This window comes from Micropterus salmoides, unplaced genomic scaffold (assembly GCF_014851395.1).
Source record: "Micropterus salmoides isolate LMB-PRFRI ecotype aquatic unplaced genomic scaffold, ASM1485139v1 Ms_hic_scaffold_15, whole genome shotgun sequence".
Taxonomy (NCBI): domain Eukaryota; kingdom Metazoa; phylum Chordata; class Actinopteri; order Centrarchiformes; family Centrarchidae; genus Micropterus; species Micropterus salmoides.
The window spans coordinates 33,356,940-33,377,648 of record NW_024040596.1 but is presented as its reverse complement, the minus strand read 5'-3'; the positions used below and the strand labels follow the sequence as shown (position 1 = coordinate 33,377,648).

At 43.3% G+C, this 20,709-nt stretch overlaps 1 protein-coding gene across 6 annotated transcripts in view; it reads left to right on the top strand.

The window, feature by feature from the left end:
- The window catches only part of pde9a (phosphodiesterase 9A), a 123,207-nt gene extending 102,501 nt beyond the window's left edge, over positions 1-20,706 (top strand). For 5 of the 6 annotated variants that reach the window (XM_038719736.1, XM_038719737.1, XM_038719738.1 and 2 more), the window contains 10 exons: positions 3,217-3,303; positions 3,535-3,639; positions 5,267-5,349; positions 5,481-5,637; positions 11,123-11,236; positions 15,344-15,448; positions 15,680-15,808; positions 19,894-19,989; positions 20,070-20,134; positions 20,261-20,706. In XM_038719736.1, coding sequence (XP_038575664.1) covers positions 3,217-3,303; positions 3,535-3,639; positions 5,267-5,349; positions 5,481-5,637; positions 11,123-11,236; positions 15,344-15,448; positions 15,680-15,808; positions 19,894-19,989; positions 20,070-20,120 — 927 coding nt within the window. In that variant the 3' untranslated portion in view covers positions 20,121-20,134; positions 20,261-20,706. The remainder of the gene's footprint in view (positions 1-3,216; positions 3,304-3,534; positions 3,640-5,266; positions 5,350-5,480; positions 5,638-11,122; positions 11,237-15,343; positions 15,449-15,679; positions 15,809-19,893; positions 19,990-20,069; positions 20,135-20,260) is intronic. The other variant, XM_038719740.1, reaches the window with a different exon arrangement.
- The last annotated feature ends 3 nt before the right edge of the window (positions 20,707-20,709 follow it).

The following is a 20,709-nucleotide window of genomic DNA, read 5'->3' as shown; positions in this document are numbered from 1 at the left end:
CTTCTCGGGGAACAAGGGTTATATACATAACCCGAGACGTTCCCCTTCGAGGGAACTCGAACTGCGTCGGTGACGACACCATGGGAACGAGAAACCCACTTAGGCCGCACCGAAACCCCGCCTGCCCCCAGCGTGCAGAACCTGACGGCACGACTAGGAGGAGAGTGCACGGGTGCCGGGTGCAGAAGGCAGGTCCAGACTGTAAAACCGGATAAAAGTGTGAGGTGTGGCCCAGCCAGCCGCATCACACAAATCCTGGAGTGACACCCCTACGAGGAGGGCCCTAGAAGCCGCCATGCCTCAAGTAGAGTGCGCCCTTACGGCCATAGGTGAAGGCAAACTGCGCACCTGATAGGCCAGGGAAATAGTCTGAACGATCCAGTTGCTGATGGTGTGTTTAGAAACACACCAGCAACTGGTCTGCTTTCCTCCACCTCAGAGTGTAAATACTCAGTGCTCTGACAGGGCAGAGCAGATGAAGTCTCCCGTCCTCCGCCGTCACATGAGGTGGGGGGATGAAACGCCTGCAGCACCGTGGACCCTGCCGAACTGGCCGGAACCTTAGGGACATAACCTGGACAAGGGTGCAAGATGGCCCTGACCCTCCCCGGGGCAAACTCCAGGCATTGGGGAGACACCGAAAGTGCCTGGAGATCCCCCACCCTCCTCAGAGAGGTGATAGCGAGGAGAAAGGTCATCTTAAGGGTCAGGTACATGGCCTCAGCCGACTCCAGGGGTTCAAAGGGGGCCTCAGCCAGCGCTTCGAGAACCACTGCCAGGTCCCAGGTGGGAACCCTGGAACGAGTCACGGGTCTCAAATAATTGTTCGGCAACAGATTGCTCCCAACACTGGACTTTGGGACAGGAACCAAGGCTTCCTCCATACAGACAGGGAACGAAGGCATCCGCTCGTAACCCGTATCAGACGGAGCGGATTTCCCCTCGGGGAGAATCCCTTGGATTTTAGCCACCACTGCAGGGCTCTCATGTGCAGTAGTCCGGAAGGTATTATACTGGACGCTGCTGCCAGAAGACCCAACACCCTCTGAAAGTGTTTTACAGTGATGGCGCAGCCTAACTGCACTCTGGTCACTGAGGATAAAATGGACTCTATGCGTGAGACAGGTGGGCCCGCATCGTCGTTGAGTCCCACACCACCCCTAGGAACGCAGTCCGTTGGTGAGCCGCAGCCCCTAACGCTGAAGGTGGGCGAGGACGACATTTCGATGCCGAACCGCTAGCTCTCGAGACTGGGCCAGGACGCCACATATGGGCCAGGTATGCGGATGCCCTGGAGCCTCAATGGAGCCAGAGCTGCATCCATGCATTTGGTGAACGTGCGGGGAGATAGTGCTAGGCCGAACGGAAGAACCCGATACTGGTAAGCCGTGCCCACGAGGCGAACCTCAGGAACTTCCTGTGAGAGGGACGGATGGAGATGTGGAAATAAGCGTCTTGCAGATCTATTGTGACAAACCAATCCTCGGATTGGATGTGACTGATGATGGCTGGGATGGTAAGCATCCTGAACCTGAATCTCCTCAGAGATTGGTTCAGGGACCACAAATTCAAAATCGGACGCAATCCTCCGTCCTTCTTGGGGACCAGGAAGTATCGGCTGTAAAAGCCGGCTTCTCTGACTGGTAGGGAAATTAATTCTATGGCCCCTTTCTTCAGCAGAGAGCAGACTTCCCAACACCTGGCTCTGTTCTGTGTGTACTGTAGTCCCGACCATCCCGCAGAATCTGGGGGGGCGAACCCGGAACTGCAGCCTGTAGCCATCTACTACTGTGCGGAGGACCCACGGGGAAATGTTTGCGAGGCTTCGCCAAGCTTCCGCGAACTTCGCCAAGGGGACCATCGGGGCTGGTGGCCGGTGTCCCGCGGGAATCCCCGGTGGCGCCCTGAAGCGGAGGACCGCCAGGGAAGGCTCGCCGGTGAACCACGGTTTGTGAGCCCAGTCGTGTTCTGGCTGCCGCCCCTCAGGGCAGACAGATCGGCGAGGGCCTGCCGGAGGCTAGCGTGTCCCGAGCGCTGAAGTGGTGGGAGAAGGGGGAGGAGGCGGGGGGGTGGGTCCCCCTACTCGAGGTCTCAGGACCTCTTCCCCCGGGCCCGCCGAGACTGAATGACGGTCCTCAGATCCGTGTTCCCGGGGGGCTGTGGGCGAGAGCGCCATCTTGCGTCCCAGGTTGGTTGAGGGGGATCCCGCGAAGCGACGCTCTGCTTCTGGCTGTGGGGGTAGGTGCTGGATGAAGGCTGCGTCTGCCTTTCCTGAGCCGTCGCGGTCCTGGAGTCTGACCAGCGGGGGAGATATCACTCAAATGCCTCTCCCTGAGTTTTGGCGTGCTGGAACCTGTTGACGACAGCATCCACTGCTTCGCCAAACAGGCCAGAAGGCGAGAAGCCCTCTCCTTCCCCTGGATGCCTGATAGGTTGAGCCACAGATGGCGCTCCGTAGCCACCAAAGCCGCCATGGATCGGCCGATGGAACGGGCCGTTTCCTTGGTCACACGGAGAGCCAAGTCCGTCGCTCTACGGAGCTCCGTCAGCGCATCCGACCATCCTCTAGGAACAGAGCCGCTCGAGATCTTAGCACCCTCAGGGGCATGGCCTCGCAATGGTCGCAGGCAGCCCTCTCGAGAGCCACCTGAGCATGCGACAGGCATGAGACGCACATCCCATGGGTATCACCTTCTGTGATGAAACGCTCACAAGGGAAAACACACTGTCGGAATCGCTTTGACATGATCTGCTGCTTCGTCTCGATGTCAGGTAGGAAAATGGAGCTTCCAAACATAGCCAGAGTGCCTGCTGAATAGAAAGAAGCTAATGTGTCCTTTGTGCCGGCGTGCTTATATACCCCCTCCGGTTACGCCGTCCCACACTACCGTTCTAGTAACACCAATAGGATTGGAGTAGTTTCATTCATAGTTCAGCCCTGCCACGCCCAGGGGCGTTCCCATAGTTAGTCACCGAAGCAGTTCGAGTTCACTCGAAGGGGAACTGTGATGTAGAGGGGATTTAGCACTGCTAAAGGGAGGTCCATTAAGGTTGAGGTGTGAGATTAGTATTTCGAAAAGAAAAAACAAAATACTAAGGCTGTTAGCTGTTGGCAAGACAAAAAATAAAAACCTTACTCTAACTCATCATATGTCCATCTTGTACTTGTATCACTGTATAGAGACATAGCACAGACATGTTCCTGTGTTCTTCCAGATGCTGAGCTGTCTGGAACATATGTACCATGACCTGGGCTTGGTCAAAGACTTCAACATCAACCCCATTACACTCAAGAGATGGCTGGTGAGACGTGGACCCAATACCTTCAGCAAATTCAAATAGTTTTACTGAAACCAGCCAACAACCTCCCATGGTCTGCCACTTTTCAGACCAGAACAATCTCTCAAAAAACTTTAATGGCCAAAAGCTGATAATACATTTTCACTCTTTTTGTTTGATAAATTTTTGGGATTTATATGGTAAGATACAAGCATGTCTCAAACCTCCTGTCTGTCTTTTTTTCTCGTTATGTAGCTTTGTATTCATGACAACTACAAGAATAACCCCTTCCACAACTTCCGCCACTGTTTCTGTGTCACCCAGATGATGTACAGCATGATCTGCCTCTGCAGCCTACAGGTAACCGACTTCTTAGAGACCTGAGACTTAACTCAACAAGAACTTGACTTGACACTTGAAAGCAAAGTTTCAATTAAATTTTATTTATATAGCACCAAATCATATTTGGGGGGGAGGGGCATTAAGGGGAGAGAGGGATGGGGCAGGGGAGCTGCCTACACAAAATACACACAGAGGTACAGACAGTAAAGGTAATGTTGCTATAGCCTGAATGAATAATGGTACAGATATTTACAGTAATGTTAATGATTATAATAACAATAGTTGTAGCAGAGGGTGTCGAGCAGGAACACGGGGGCAGCAGGGGACCCGCAGTCACAGATCCAGACTCCACAGCTCCAGAGCCAGAAACACCTGCAGGAAGTGATAGGAGGAGAGAGGAGAGGGACGAGAAAGCACAAGACTACCAGAAAGGGGAGAAGTTGTGTTAGTAACATGCAATAATGGGAAGAGGTTGCAGCCAGAGTTTCATATTAAAAGGAGTTGTGATTATGGAGATGTTTGTCTAAGGGAGTTTCATTTGATATTGATTAACAGCGCCAACTAGATGCCGATTGACACGAAATTTCATACAGACCCTTGGGAAGAAATGCCACATAAGATCCCCAAGGTTGATGTAAGATACAACATCACTTCCTGTTTTTTGTGTTCGACGTAAACGATTGTTATGTTATTTGCACATTTTTTTGCGGATCAAAACTTCTATCAGCTTGGTCCAGAGATTGTCAGTGCCAAGTTTGGTGCCAATCGGACCCCTAATAACAATAGGACTAGTAACAATAATTGTAGCAGAGGGTGTCGAGCAGGAACACGGGGGCAGTAGGTGTCTGGCAACCACAGATCCAGACTCCACAGCTCCAGAGCTAGAAACACCTGCAGGAAGTGATAGGAGGAGAGAGGAGAGGGACGAGAAAGCACAAGACTAACACAGCACTACACGGCCGACATGTTGAAATGTCATGACATTTAAATTTTTTCTTTTTGGTACATTTCTCAGATCAGAACTGAAATTCAAAAAAGCAATTTCTCATTCTTTTGAACAAATTGCAAATGTTGGACACATTTATGCAAATGAACACCTTGTCATAATCTGTCAAGCATATTTTGTACACGTCAATTAGATTTTTTTATTTGTAAATGTGTCCTGAATTGATGAAGTCGTCTGTTATGATGTGGATAAGAATGAGGCCTGACAGACAACATCAAGTGTGGTCTGTTGACTGTAAAACAGTCTTGTCTTTTAAAAAAATAAAACTCACACACACACTGTATGTGGCAATTTGAGGGTGGAAGATGGGATCACACACACACACACACACACACACACACACACACACACAGACAGTAGTGCTGTGCCATTAGTGCACATATGGATATCACCTTTTATAAAATACTTAATTGAAGCATTAATTAAGATAAATGTGTGTTTATAGGTGCTGGTCATATTAGAATATCATCAAAAAGTTGATGAACACTTGAAATATATCAGTGTGTGGAATGAATGTATACATTATACAAGTTTCACTTTTTGAATGGAATTACTGAAATAAATCATCTTTTTGATGATATTCTAATTATATGACCAGCACCTGTATATAAATGTATGTTTATATGTGTGTGTTTTTAGGAGAAGTTCACTCAGGTCGACATTTTGATTCTCATGACAGCTGCTGTGTGTCATGATCTTGATCACCCCGGATTCAACAACACGTAAGGCAAATGGGCACACACACACACACACACACACACTTGTGTCTGCCTCTTTCTCACCACTCGCCCTTCTCGGTTCTTCCTCCCATTGCCATCTCAATGTTCTCATTCTGTCCCTCTGTATCTTTCAGGTACCAAATTAACGCCAGAACAGAGCTAGCGGTTCGCTACAACGACATCTCTCCTCTGGAGAACCACCACTGTGCTGTTGCCTTCCAGATCTTCTCTCAGCCCGACTGCAACATCTTCTCCAACTTTGACCCAGAGGCCTTTAAACAGATAAGACAGGTAGGGCTGTGTGTGTGTGTGTGTTGCACTGTACCATGTCTGTATTTATCAGTGTCAGATAGGGCTTTCCTGTTTTACAGGAGTTTTGTCTGATCAAATTTTTACTGTATATTGTGCTGAAACATTCTGAACAGAGAGAAGTTTGGACTTTTTCTGTTTTTGCAGACTTCTATCCAGGGGGGTGGTGGTCAATATTTCTTGAATGACATGATCTTTGTCTTCTGTCTTCTCACCTGAGGGTGGAGGAAAAGAGGTGGGGTGACAGGAAACCCACTGACCATAGGCGGAAATCCAGGGGGGTACAGGGGGGTCCCCCCCTTAAAAACCAACCATAAACACCGCTGCACAAATCTGTCCAACACAGCGCTGTCAATGTCAGAGACCCATCTTCAAAACTGTTATTAGCGAGCATGTAAGAAGCCTAGCTAATAAGGATAGCTATGTTAACTTTGGAAAAAAGCTGTATAACCATAGGCGGAAATCCCCGGGGGGGACAGGGGGGTCAAGTCCCCCCCCTATCTGAGGGGGGTCCCCCCCTTAAAAACCATCAAATAATATAATGATATATACTTAGAATAATTGTGTAAATAGTAAAACAATACAAACGCAAGCAGGGCAATTAAAGTGCATTTTAAGCTTAGAAAAAGTTCGAGTCCCCCCTCCTTTGACAGTGGTTTAATCCACTGCTCAGTAGTTGTGGAGCTCCAGTAATGTTAAGCAGGCTGGCAGCGCTGTTTTATTCACGTGTGTGCACAGACAGTTTTTATTTTCGTGTGTGCACAGACAGTAACCTCGTGTCACAGCCACACACACAGGCTAAAACATGTCTTAGGTGTGTGGAAGTTATTCACGAGAGTGAAGAAGATGCAACGCTCACTGCCTATCTGCAGAGAAACACACAGAAAGAGACGCGGTGGACATTGTAAAGTAGGGAGCAGGTAAAGCAACAGTGAACACACAGCTGTTGGTGACGATGTCATTCATATCATGGTGGGCTCTATCGGTAATTAACAACAAGCCTCCTCCACACACGGCTCATCTGCTGCTGTGAAAACGAAATTGCGGGTGAAAATGAAGAAACAGGAGTTCTTTTAAACAACTGCTGAAAAATAAAGTCAGAGCAGACAGAGAGAGACGACAGGTGTGTGCTTGTGTGTCTGATGGGAAAAGCAAGGTGAGCAGATTACTGTAGTTTGTGATTAAACACAAACATAAATTGGAGAATTAGGTAGAATTAAAATGGTGTGCAATTTATTTTCAGCTCCTTCCAGTGAAAATGCTAATGTTATTTTAAAATCATTGTTTCATTATGACCATACAAATGAGACCAGCAATGAGAATAGCCAACATTTCTACTGGTGCTGATGGGGACCCTAATAAAAATAGATGTTTCCAATAAATAGTTACAAAAATGTTTGTGTATGCTGTCAGTTATAGATCTTAGAAAGAAAGAAAATCGGAATCGGAACCAAAATTAGAATCGGCAGGCACCTTTTAAAAAATCAGTAACTGGAATCAGCCAGGAAAATAATCTGTGCATCTCTTATTACAGCGATAATCCTGTGTGTGAACCGATATTAGGCTGATACCGTATCTACCATTGTGTAGGGTTTTTGCGCATTATATATATATATATAAAAAAACAATATTCCCCCTCTCAGCCCTTGCGGGGTGGTATGTGTCATCCTCAAGCTCCGGTCCTCTACCAGAGGCCTGGGAGTTTGAGGGTTCTGCGCAGTATTTTAGCTGTTCCTAGGACTGCACTCTTCTGGAGACCTCTGATGTTTTACCTGGAATCTGCTGTAGGCACTTTCCCAGTTTGGGGGTCACAGCCCCCAGTGCTCCACTGGCACCACTGTTGCTCTTACTTTCCACAACTTTTCTAGCTCCTCTTTCAGCCCTTGGTATTTCTCAAGCTTCTCGTGTTCCTTCTTCTTGATGTTGCTGTCGCTTGGGATTGCCACATCTATCACTACTGCCTTCTTCTGCTGTTTGTCGATCAACACAATGTCTGGTTGGTTGGCCATCACCAGTTTATCAGTCTGGATCTTGAAGTCCCACAGGATCTTAGCTCGGTCATTCTCAACTACCTTAGAAGGTGTCTTCCATTTTGACCTTGGGACTTCCAGCCCATACTCATGGCAGATGTTCCTGTATACTATGCCAGCTACCTGGTTATGGCGTTCTATGTACGCTGTTCCTGCCTGCATTTTACAACCCGCTGTTATGTGCTGTACTGTCTAAGGGGCATCCTTGCAAAGTCTGCACCTGGGGTCCTGCCTGGTGTGGTAGACCCCAGCCTCTATTGATCTTGTACTGAGTGCCTGTTCTTGTGCCGCCATGATTAGTGCTTCTGTGCTGTCCTTCATGAGTCCAGCCTTTTCCAGCCACTGGTAGGATTTCTTGATATCAGCCACTTATTCTATTTGTCTGTGGTACATGCCGTGCAGCGGCTTGTCCCTCCATAAATGTTCTTCATCTTCCTTGTCCTCACCCTCGGGTTTCTGCTACCTGAGGTACTCACTAAGCCCTTCATCTTTGGGGACCATCTTCCTGATGTACTCTTGGATCTTTGTTGTTTCATCCTGGACAGTGGTCTTGACACTCACTAGCCTCAGCCTCCCTCGCTACGCTCGGTGTACAGGGTGCTGGATTTGGGGTGAAACTGTCCGTCTTGATGTCAGTAGCCTCTATCTTCTCCTTCGGCCAGTTTATTATACCAGCGGGGTATCTGATGACTGTATCTGTATCTGTATGTGTTGATGGCTCGGATCGTGTTTTTCCCATTCAGCTGACTTTTCAGGACCTGCCTTACTCTCTGTAGGTATTTGGCTGCGGTGGATTTCCTTGCTGCCTCCTCATGGTTTCCGTTAGCCTGCAGCACCCCAAGGTATTTGTAACTGTCCTGAACATCTGCAATGTGACCGTCTGGTAGTTCAGTCCCCTTGGTTCTGATCATCTTCCCTCTTTTTGATACCATGCGACCACACTTGTCCAGTCCGAACGACATTCCAATGTCGTTGCTGTAGATCCTGGTAGTGTGGATCAGTGAGTCGATGTCTCGCTCATTTCTGGCATACAGCTTGACGTCATCCATGTAGAGGAGCTGACTGATGGTTGTTCCACTTCAGAACCAGTATCCGTCGCCAGTCTTTGTGATAATCTGGCTGAGGGGGTTGACAGGTATATGCCGCACCTGATGGTGACTTGTGCAATTGGCTTTGAGTTGGCTTCCACACTTGTTTTCCACAGCCCCATTGAGTTCTTGATGAAGGCTATTAGTGTCTTGTTGATCTTGTACATTTCCAAGCATTCCAGTATCCATGTATGTGGCAGTGAGTCGTAGGCTTTCTTGTAATCAATCCAGGCGGTGCACAGATTGGTCTGCCAGGTCTTGCAGTCTCGAGTGACTGCTCTATCAACCAGTAGCTGGTGCTTGGCTCCCCTGGTATTACTACCAATATCCTTCTGTGCCCTGTCCATGTATTGAGCCATGTGCCTACTAATCGTAGCTGCTATTATGCCTGACAGGATCTTCCATGTTGTGCAGAGGCAGGTTATTGGCTTGTTAGTTGGATGGGATTGTTACATTCTTGGGGTCCTTCATGATCAGGACTGTCCGTCCTTGGGTTAACCATTCTGGGTGGGTCCCATCCATCAGCAGTTGGTTCATTTGTGCTGCCAGGCGTTCATGGAGTGCGGTTAGTTTCTTCAGCCAGTAGGTATGGATCATGTCAGGGCCTGGTGCTGTCAAGCCCTTCATACCTACCACTCTTTCTTGGATGTCTGCCGTTGTAATGGTTACTGGATCTTGTTCTGGGAGATTGCTGTGATGTGTACTTAGACCCACTAGCCACTGAGCATTGGTCTTGTGGGATGCCTCTTTCTCCCATATGTTCTTTCAGTACTGTTCAGTCTCAGCCCTGGGTGGATCTGATGTTGTGTTATTACCAGTGAGAGTACACTTTGGATGGTTCGGTGGAGAACATCCGGTTTATTCTCCTGGCTTCTGCTACTCCCTTGTATATCTTTAGGCAGTCTCGAGAGCCTCAGGTATCAACAGCTTGTTGTATTTCTTAGGTAGCCCTTTCCTTGCACCTTTCTGTAGCTCTGAGAGCTGACTAACATCTCTTTGTGTTGCCTTGATCTTGACCTCTAGCCTTCTCCTCCATGGGGCGTAATGCTCTTTGTGGCTTGTGGTGTTCATCTTATAGCCAAGCATATCTAGGATCACTGCTGCTGTGCATCAGCTCATTGGTCTCGGTTATGGCTTTAGTAGGGATAGTATGTAGTGCTCCATTCACATCTTCTAGCAGACTTTCAGAGGGCACTAACCTTGGCAATCTCGGTCGTTGTACTTGGGGGTCCAGCTTGGTTATGATCTTCAAACGTAGGTCAGTCGCCCTTATGTTGAGTGATTCTGTGCCCTAAGGGCTTGTTGTTATTGGGGATTGGGACCCAATCTCTGAGTGTGGGGATAATGATGACATCTCCCCGCTGACCTGTCGTCCTGGCTCCCCCTTGCCATAGCATATTTGTTGTACCTCATCAATCTCTAGTTGTGATAGGATCTGCCATTTGCAGATGTTAGAACACTGAGCTAGAAGTTGTTTCTTTGTCAGTGCTGATGATGGGTTTCGAAACATTCATATATCCCATAGTCTCTGCATATAACCCCTCTCACTGGGATTGCTTGTATAGTAGCATTGCACCAGATGCATATTTTCCGCTCTAGTCCATGAATGTCTTGTTCCAGTAGTCCATTTGTCATAAGGGCGGTTCCATAGCACCTGACACGGACCTTGTTAACCCGGGCGACGTCCGAGCCGGTATGGCTCTTGTATTTGCGGTTTCATTCATGCCTGAGCTATATATATAAAACAAACACACACACACACACACACACACACACACACACTTCTCTCTGTGTACTATAAAAATACTATTTTGGCTGTATTATTTGTGTCCCCTTGAAAAATTGCTCCTGAGAAATTTTATGTTTATTGCCCCCCCTACTGTTAGATGAAATTTACACCCATGCCACTGACACACATGCACTCTCTGAGAACTGGCATTCCAACTTACATTTAATCGTATTGCAAGTTATCAATTTTCTAAGTAGACATAACATGTACACATTTACCAGTTTTACTTCATTATTTATTCAAAGAGTCTAAACACTGGGCATATTTTCCAGATGAAATATATGACAAAAATCATGAATTAGATATTTGGGTACTTTCGTAACTATTAACACCTAAAAGAAATCAGATATGTGTGATTTGTGATCTTGGGCTATATAACTAAACTTTATTTGACAACTAATCTCTCTTATGTTTCACTGGCTCATACATGCCATGCTGCAAAATATTTTTCAAACTCAAGTTCTAAGGAAAAGGTAACCACCACTACTGCAGTGTCCACACTGTTAATAGGAAAACATGTCCTTTGTATGTGTGTATTAATGAGCTGTACTGTTTTTCAGGGAGCCATCACACTGATCCTGGCCACAGACATGGCAAGACACGGTGAGATCCTGGACTCCTTCAAGCAAAAAGTCGACAATTTTGACTACACAGATGAGGAGCACGTCACCTGTGTAAGAACACTTTCATTCACAAACAAATTCAAATATAAATATAAATTAAAGCTGCAAGCAGCGTTGGGCGGGCCCTCGCACGTGTAGCGTGTCGAGGTGTGAGGTGCCGTGTTGCAGATTCTGGAGTATCCCTATGAGTATGGGTGAATGTACCTTGTTTAAAGTGGAGCGTGGAACTTTGCCGCAACACCACCCCCACGCCATTAACTACAAACTCACAAGTTTTACAACATGGCTTCATCAATGTGTTAAGAGCTTTCTGGGACAGTTCTGAAGTTGATGTGTCCAACCTGCTAGGAGTAGTACATTACAGCGTAAAACGTGTCATTTCCTGTTGCCAGCAGGCGGCGCTGTGACTACGGGTGAATTTTGGCTTGTAGATGGGTTCAGGGCAGGAAGTTTGGTACAGATGTGAGCATTTAGACTTAAGTTATTGCAAATTCCTGTTTTATGGCGAATCATTAATTGTCGACGCCACACCACGGGAACACCGTTCCATGAAAACTCACCGTTTGTACAACTTTTAATCGTCAAGGGGTTTAGAGTGCACAGCACAAATCTGAAATCGGTCGGACTAAATCCCGAGGAGGAGTTTGTTAAAATACGGAGTGTGTAAATTACCAAAAATGAGCATTAATACCCAAAATATAACTCATTTAAGGATATTTTAAAAGAAATGCAAAGCCATGGAAAGGAGGTGATTGTTTTAGGGGATTTTAATGTAAACTGGACAGATAAGAAAAGTAGGAAAAAACTGAATAAACTCGAATAAGTAAAACTCAAATTGATCTTGTATTTTCCGAAAAACCAGAGAGAATTATCAAATCTTTTAATTTTGTTACAGAAATTTCTGATCACAATCTAGTACTCATTGCGAGGAAGTTAAGTAAGAAAAGGTTTATTTTAAGAAAACACAAGACTTTAGGATACCAAATAAAGACTTGTCCAAATTTTATACAGAATTGAAAAACTCAGATTGGGATAGGTTAACTAGCATTGAAGAAACAAATGTATTTTGCAAGGCTTTTATATATACTGTCAACAATGTTAAGGATACATTTAGTCAGAAAATAGCTAATAATATAACATATAACATATACACATAATAACAAATATAAACCTACCTTGGTTGACAGAACATATTTGGAATTTGATGAAGAAAAGAGACCATCTACTGAAAAAGGGATTAAAATCTGGCATTGATACTGATACTGGCCTGTCTCTTTAAAGACTACTGTAAAAAAAGTAGTAAATGAACTTAGGAAGGCGAAAGCAAATTTCTTTATTGACCTCATTAAACAGGCCTAAGGAAATAATAACTTACTCTGGAAATACATTAATAACCTCTCTCGAAAGGAAAATAAAAGTATTAAGTCGTCTTAAGTCTTAAGTCAAAGACTCTGTTCATGCTTTAGCTAAACAATTTGGGATTAGGAAAATCAATATCATACTACCAGATACTACCTACCCTGTTTTTTCTTTAACAGAGGTCTGTGAACAAGAAGTTATGAATGTTTTAAAAGGTTGAAAGTACTCAACAGCTCAGGATATATATGGGATGGATTCCTGCTTGATCAAGAGGAATGCCATAACTTTGTGTTCCTCAGTTACACAGCTGATAACTAACTCTTTTGGACAAACTGTGTTCCCTGAGAGTTAAAAGCTGCAGTTATCACTCCAATTTTCAAGGGGGGAGACCATTCTGAAATTGCCAACCACAGACCAGTTAGTATCCTTCCAATAACATCTAAGGTAATTGAAAAAGTTGTGACCAAACAGCTAATAAACCATCTGAACTTGGGTCACCATTCTTTGAACGAGGAGCCATCTTTATAGATTTAAAAAAGTCATTTGATACAGTCAATCATAATGTTCTGTTATCTAAATTATCAACTCATAATGTCTCAGCAAATGCTATTGAATGGATAGCTTCATATTTGCGTAATAAACAACAATGTACAAGAATTAAAGGAACAACCTCTTCATTCTTAGATTGTCTTACTGGTGATCCGTAAGGTTCGGTTATAGGCCCTCTCTTATTCAGTATCTATATAAATGATCTACCATCCGTCATTTAGGTGTGATTATTGAGAGCGGTCTAACCTTCAAAAAACATATTACAAAAATTGCAAGTAACAGTAAAGTATAATCTGGCTCATTTCAGATTTATAAGAAATCAAATGAGTACAGATGCAGCAAAACTGTACATGTATACTGTATACATGGATACTGTCACATTTTTCATTTTCATATTGTAGCACAACCTGGTCTCAAACAAGTAGTACATTAATGCAACCACTTCAGAATCTGTATAAACAAGCATTGAAAGTCATGGATAAAAAACCTAATTCTCATCATTATTGTAATATAGTCAAAAAGAATAACCTGTTGACTTTTGAAAACTTCCTGTTTATGTCCAATGTTGGGTTAGTATATAAGATCATTCATGACTTAGCACCACAACCTCTTAAACAGTACGTAACAATAAGCAGACCAGGCTCAAGGTTAACAAGAGCTTCCCCTAGAGTTGTGTTAAGTTTCGTTCTACGACATTTGGACAAAACTGCTTTTCAGTAAAGGCAGCTAGGATTTGGAATTCCTTACCTCTGAGTGTCAGAGAATGCAGTACATTCAAAAATTCAAATCTGATCAAAAATCAGGTATGTAGTCATTGAGCTATGAGACGCTGAATGTGGTCAGTATGTTTTTTACTGTGTATATGATAAAATTCTTGTAATGACAGTTTGTTTAGTTTTGTATTTGGATTGTTGATGTTGTGCTTATTATGGTTTTGGGAGGTTTGGTACATTTGAGTCTGTTTTTAATTTGTTAGATTTGGCTTATTTGAATTGGTTGGCATTTATCTATATATCTATATACATATATATATGGTTTGGTTTTGGGTTTTTTTATTTTTATTTTTTGTAATATTTTCCCATGCTATTGGCACCTGCCCAGGGACTGCAGATGGGAATTAGCTTTCAGTTAAATCTGGTGTAATACATATATCGTGCATTGTCCCTGTTAAATAAATAAATGGCTGACTTCCTGTTGGGTTTAGGAAATGGCTCCAGAAGGCTTTTTTGTATGTCTGGACATGATACATGTACCACCGAAATTTCGTACACGTAGTGGAACTGTGCCGCGGGGGCTACTTCGTTAAAGGTCACTTCCTGTTGCCAGCAGGTGGCGCAATGGCTTTGAGTGAATGTTAGCATGAGGATGTGTTCAGGGCAGGACTCTTACTATACATATGAAATTTGGTGCAGTTGTGAGCATGTATAAAGAAGTAATTACAACTTCCTGTTTCATGGCGAATCATCAATTTTTAACAGCACGCCACAGGCAAACTGGTCGACTGGTATAACCGTTTGTACAACTTTTAATCATCAATGGGTGTAGAGTGCACAGCGAAAATTTTAAGTCGATCAGACTAATTCCCTAGGAGGGGTTCGTTAGTAAGTACAGTATGTAAATCGCCAAAAATTACCATTAAATCCAAAAGGGCTGACTTCCTGTTGGGTTTAGGTAATGATGCCAAGAGGCTTTTTTTTGTACATGTGACATGATACATGTACCACAAAACCAAATTTCTTGCACGTAGGTGAAACTTAGTCCGGGGCGCTGTAGGGGGCGCTAGCGAGCCATTTTGCCATGCTCATGAGCAAAACCCATAAAATACGAAATTTTTCACCACTCCTGAATTTTGTGCAAACTTTGGTGAGTTTTCGAGTGTGTTTAGCCCCCCAAAATTGAGGTTACTTTGCAGCAAAAAGAAAGAAAAAATCCCTTCAGTTTCAATAGGGACCTCGCACAGTATTACATTTGATACTTAAATAAGCAGATCACAGATGTCACACACACACATTGTATATTTACAGGAATAAAATCATTGTCAAAGTTAATTATGCATGCAGTTTTTAGCCATCATTAGAGTCAGATTAGCCTTGTAGGAGGATGTAATTCAAAGTAAATGTAGCAGCAAAGTCATTCATTAAATCTCAGCATCCCATCTCATTGTACCACTGTATGCTGTGCACTTTTGCATTCATTGGTCATAATAACCTTCGTGGTGACCTTTGGCCTCGGACCCTGTGCTCTGTGCAGCTGAAGATGGTGCTTATCAAATGCTGCGACATCTCCAACGAGGTGCGGCCCATGGAGGTGGCTGAGCCCTGGGTTGACTGCCTACTGGAGGAGTACTTCATGCAGGTGGGTCCACCAAAGTCCTGTTAGCAACGACAACACTATCTGATGTTTGATATATGATAAAAGATCAATATAAAATGGGCATGACCTCGCACATGAAGTTGCATAATTCACCTATAGCTCCATTCATTTCAGTGAATGCGCAAAGAGTCAGCAGAAGACCATTTCTCCCTCATGTTACTGAAAATCATGTTGATTGTAGTTTGCTGTTCTCTGTCTGTCCATGCTGCTCAGAGTGACAGGGAGAAGGCTGAGGGGCTTCCTGTGGCTCCGTTCATGGATAGAGAAAAGGTCACCAAGCCGACTGCTCAGATCGGCTTCATTAAGTTCGTCCTCATCCCCATGTTTGAGACTGTGATGAAGGTGAATATGCAGGACAGTGGTGATGATGAAGGTCAAAGTAAGAGTTGCAAAGTGGGGGGTGCCATTGTTTCTGGAAGTATAAAGTTGCATTTGAATAAGTTCTTTGGTTGATATATTTAGTGTTAATCAGCTCAGCAGCATGTAAGTCTTGTGGACACTCTTGTGACATGGTCTGGCAATCAGTGATCAATAAATTCACCTTTGTTACTGAGAAATCTAAATACTGCAATACCCATGAACCTCAGCTGCAATCGCTATGGAAAAGAATCAGAGCTTGTGCAAAGTCAGAATGCTTTGTTTGTGCAGTTGGGACCAAAGTGTCACTATTGCCAAATTGATCAAACATCCACCTAGAATCTCCTGGGGACTCATGTATAAAAGACTGCGCAGCTTTCATACTGAAAGATGGCATACTCAGAATTTGAAAAGTACGTACGCACAGAAATATCCACATGTATAAAACCAGGCGTACACCTGGTCCTGCACACCTTTCCTTTATACATCCCAAGCACCGTAAAAGTGAGCGCACATGCACGATCCACATACCCAGCATTGGCTCTTCCCATAAATTACTATTCAAATGACCAGAAATACGCCAATCCTGCTGCAAAACAGTGAAAAAGAGAAACTACACTGAGTGCCAGATCAAGGTGCTGATCAGTGAAATGGAGGCGAGAAGAAATATTTTATTTGATGATTTGTACTCTTGAATCAGCAACAAGCACAAAACAACAGTGGCAGAGGGTCACAATAACAGTCAATGCTCAGACTTATAATGGCTGAAATGAAGAAGACAAGGTCTGACATAAAGTAGATGTCAAAAAAGACGAAAGTTTTTCTGATACAGAAATCGAGGAATTTGTGGGGTGGAAGTTAGGAAAGTAGCCTACATATTGTTTGATGCAGCTTGTTCACAAACAAAAAAAATTCAGAGAGTTTAATAGATTTATATTATTCTAAACAAAGACTTTAGGTAGAAAGGTAACCGAAAAGGTAATTGATCACATCTGCTGTCGGCTCATTCTCACTGCCAGAAACAGTGGTTATAGCCTACTTGTATTTGTACCGGGACGGCACGGTTCTGTCTGGTTGGTCTGTCTAATGCTGGACCCAGTTCAGCACAAAGATCCAAGAGCACGACTCTAGGGATTTGGAAAAGTATTAGCCAGTTATCATCACGGGCCAGGAAATAGTAATTTCTCTAATCCTTCCGTTCGCACGGTCCTCTGCAGTGCCATTGCACAGCCATGCAGCATTATTCACAAGTCTTAAGCAGTATTAATATATTTACAGCAATCATACAGAGAAGGCTTCACACCTCACCAAAATGATTGCTTCAGTCAGTGGTCTCCCCCACCCTGGGAGATCATTTGAAATTGGAGGATCTTTTTATCTCGGTTTTGTTGTTTGGTCTGCATCATGAGGACTGATAAGGATGGAGTGTAAAGACAATAATACCCATGAGACAATAATACAAAAAACAATACAAGATAAAAGCATGAAAACATTGAAAAGACTAAAATACAGATAAATATAAAATTAGTAAAATACAATAAAATAAAAGGGATAAAATAAAGTCAAATAAGATCGGGAAAGGCTCTCCTATAAAAGTATGTTTTAAGAAGGGACTTAAAAGAGTTCACTGACTCAGCCGACCTGATTTCCTCGGGCAGGCTGTTCCAGAGCCTCGGGGCCCTGACAGCAAACGCTCTGTCCCCTTTAGTTTTCAGTCGAGACTCTGGAACAGACAGCAGACCTCTGCCCGAGGATCTCAAGGTACGTGCTGGTGCGTATGGGACTAAAAGGTCAGAAATATAACAAGGCGAGAGGCCATGAAGAGCTTTAAAAGTGATCAATAGAATTTTAAAGTCAATTCTAAAACATACTGGGAGCCAGTGTAATGAAGCTAAAATAGGAGTAATGTGGTCATATTTCTTTGTTCTGGTTAAAAGCCTAGCAGCTGAGTTCTGGACAGTTTGGAGTCCATCAATAGATTTTTGGGTTAAACAGGTGAAAAGGCTGTTGCAATAATCCAGGCGTAATGAGATGAAGGCGTGTAAAATGGTCTCGGTGTCCTTAAAAGTTAACATAGATCGAATTTTTGCTATATTTCTAAGTTGATAAAAACATGATTGAACAAGCTTTGTGGTGTGCTGCTCGAAATTTAAATTACTATCAAACCAAACACCAAGGTTCTTTGCCACAGGCTTAATGTGATTTACTAGGGAACCAGCAGATGGCAGTATTTGTTTTGCCATCTGCTGGGACCCGATGACCAGGATTTCTGTTTTGTCTGAGTTCAGCTGGAAGAAATGATTTGACATCCATTTTTTAACTTCACAAAGGCAGTTGTTAAGTGAACTCAGCATTCCAGGGTCTGTGGATCTGACGGGCAAGTATATTTGTGTGTCATCAGCATAAATATGAAAAGAAAGAGTTGAGGTGAGAATGTAGATCTGTTTGTACGCCATCGCAGCTTTTCAGTGTGCTCTGTGCGCCTGACAGCACAGTCTATTCACTGCAGTGATTTTCAGAACAGAGAACAGAGAAAGAGAGAGGGAAGATTTTACACACGAAAACTAAACTGAAAACTAAGAATACACAGAGGATATGATTAAAAACTACTGACGCTCTCTTCTGCAATTCTTTAATGCTATGAGATGTTATCTCGGATTTTTACGATGATGATAATTCCATCTGTTAGCCGAGTTAAAGTCTGAAAAGGACTCTAAATTAAATCTGAAAAGGAGCTAATTTCACGTCTAATATCAGGGAAAGGCAATCCTGCATCCTGCCACCTGACATTATCCTGGCTTTAGGCTGCAGGTCCACAGCTGATAGTGAATGTCCGTGGCTACACTCTCCTCTGCGCTCCGGGGAGGGTGATGAAATATTTAGCGGACATTGATTTAAAATCTGAGTTGGCACTTGGCTTATTTATGTTTTTTTTTTTTTACAATTGAAAGGTGCAGTATGGAAGACTTATGGCTTACTAGCGCAAGCACAAATAACACTGCTGGTTTGAATGTCTAAATGATAAAGTGATAACGTGTGATATGAAGTGAAATTCAATATGTGAGAGGCATTATTAGCTATTCCTCTCTCATTAAATTTTATTTTGGTATTAAACCACTACATACATGATCAAACTTTTATTGGGTATCAGCGCACATAATTAAGTTTTTGATTGACTACTTCACTGACATCTGCACAGTAACAAGAGTGGAAACGCTATTTTGAAACATTTGGTGAGTTATGGTACTTTGGAGTTTCCTCAAAGAGCAAGACAAAAGTTTGCGGATGTCAGCACATTCTCACGGCAGCTCAAGAGTTTGCGCCACGGTTCGTTCATTTATATACATCCCATGTGTGCCTGAAAACCAGCGTACATAATCTTTTTGTGCGTAGGCAGCCTTATACATGAGGCCCCTGGTGAATTGGTGGTACACACTTTTAAGTTTGGTGACTAGATGTTTCTATGAGACTTGTTGGAACGTGTCAGTCAGTCAGAAAAATACTGAAGCCCCAAAATGTAATACATTTCAAAGGTATTTAGAGATATGGTTAATAGTTACTCTTCAGATTAAGAGAAAAACAAATAAAGAAAAACATTTGATAAGCTTATAAAATACAATATTTTGTTAAAGATTAAAGAAGTCTCTAGTTAAACCCCTAGTCACATTTCAGATGTCTGAGTTGTAAACAGTTCAACCAAAAGTGATTTCCTCTTTTCAGATAAATACATGTTTGAGGCCTAAAGATGTCAAGTTATTTAATAATTATCACGAAAAACGGAAAGGTTTTAAAGAAAGTTAGAAAAATTAATACAAGCATGTGTAGCAAACTTTGTATTCTTGTCTTTTTTGTTTCATTAATTATTATCTATTTATCTTGTGACCCTTTGGAGGGGCCCGACCACTAGCTACAAGAGTTAAATGCTGGTTACACATTGATGCATCAGTAGTAACAAACTAATAATTTCATGTATAATGATTCATCTGATGTTTCTCTGCAGAATTAGTAGTTCTGTTTTTGCTAATACTTGTTACTGTGTGTGTGTGTGTGTGTGTGTGTGTGTGAACTAGCTGTTCCCACAGATTGAGGAGGCGATGGTGCAGCCACTCAGAGAATCAAGGGATCGATATGAAGAACTCAAGCAGATTGATGATGCCATGAATGAGGTTGGAGGCTTTCTAAGTGTGTAGATACATTTCATTTGTTATTGGTGCAGATAACTAATAACAAGTGATGTTACCTTCAGGTGCAGAAAAAGAAAAGTGAGAACTTGACCATGGGAGGGAAGAAGAAGTAAACATTTTTGAAAAGGTAGGAAAAAACAGACCTTCCTGAAGTTTTTGCTGTCAGTGTATGGCCAGGTTTCAGATCAGAGAGGCTAACTTGGACAAACATAGATTTTATAAGCAGTTTTCTTTATAAATCTGTCTGTTTCAGCACCAGTGAGGGTAGAGCACGAGAGTGAAGCAGTGTGACGTACAATAAACTGGAGTTGTCAAACACGTTGTTCAGTTACGGGCTTTCCATCACACTGTCCTCTCCTCTTCGACTGTTGAAGAGCAGAGGACCAGCAGGATTTGTAATCAGGAAAAATCAAGAAGATTTCCAGTCTGTCACGGAACAGTGATGGGAGTGGGTCTGAGAGCTCTGAGACAGCATTACAAACTACTGATGGACTCAAGGACAACATGGACAATCCAAAGCTTTTTTCAGGAAATGTCAACATTTGTACAGCACAGACTACTTCAGTGAACAATATTTAGATAGGCATCTTGCATGGTTTTTTATTTGAAATGTGTTGTTTTTTACAATTTGTACAGATATTTAGTGACCCTTGTACTTTCCTACAAAAAATAAAAGGATTACTTTAATTGCAAAATCTAGTT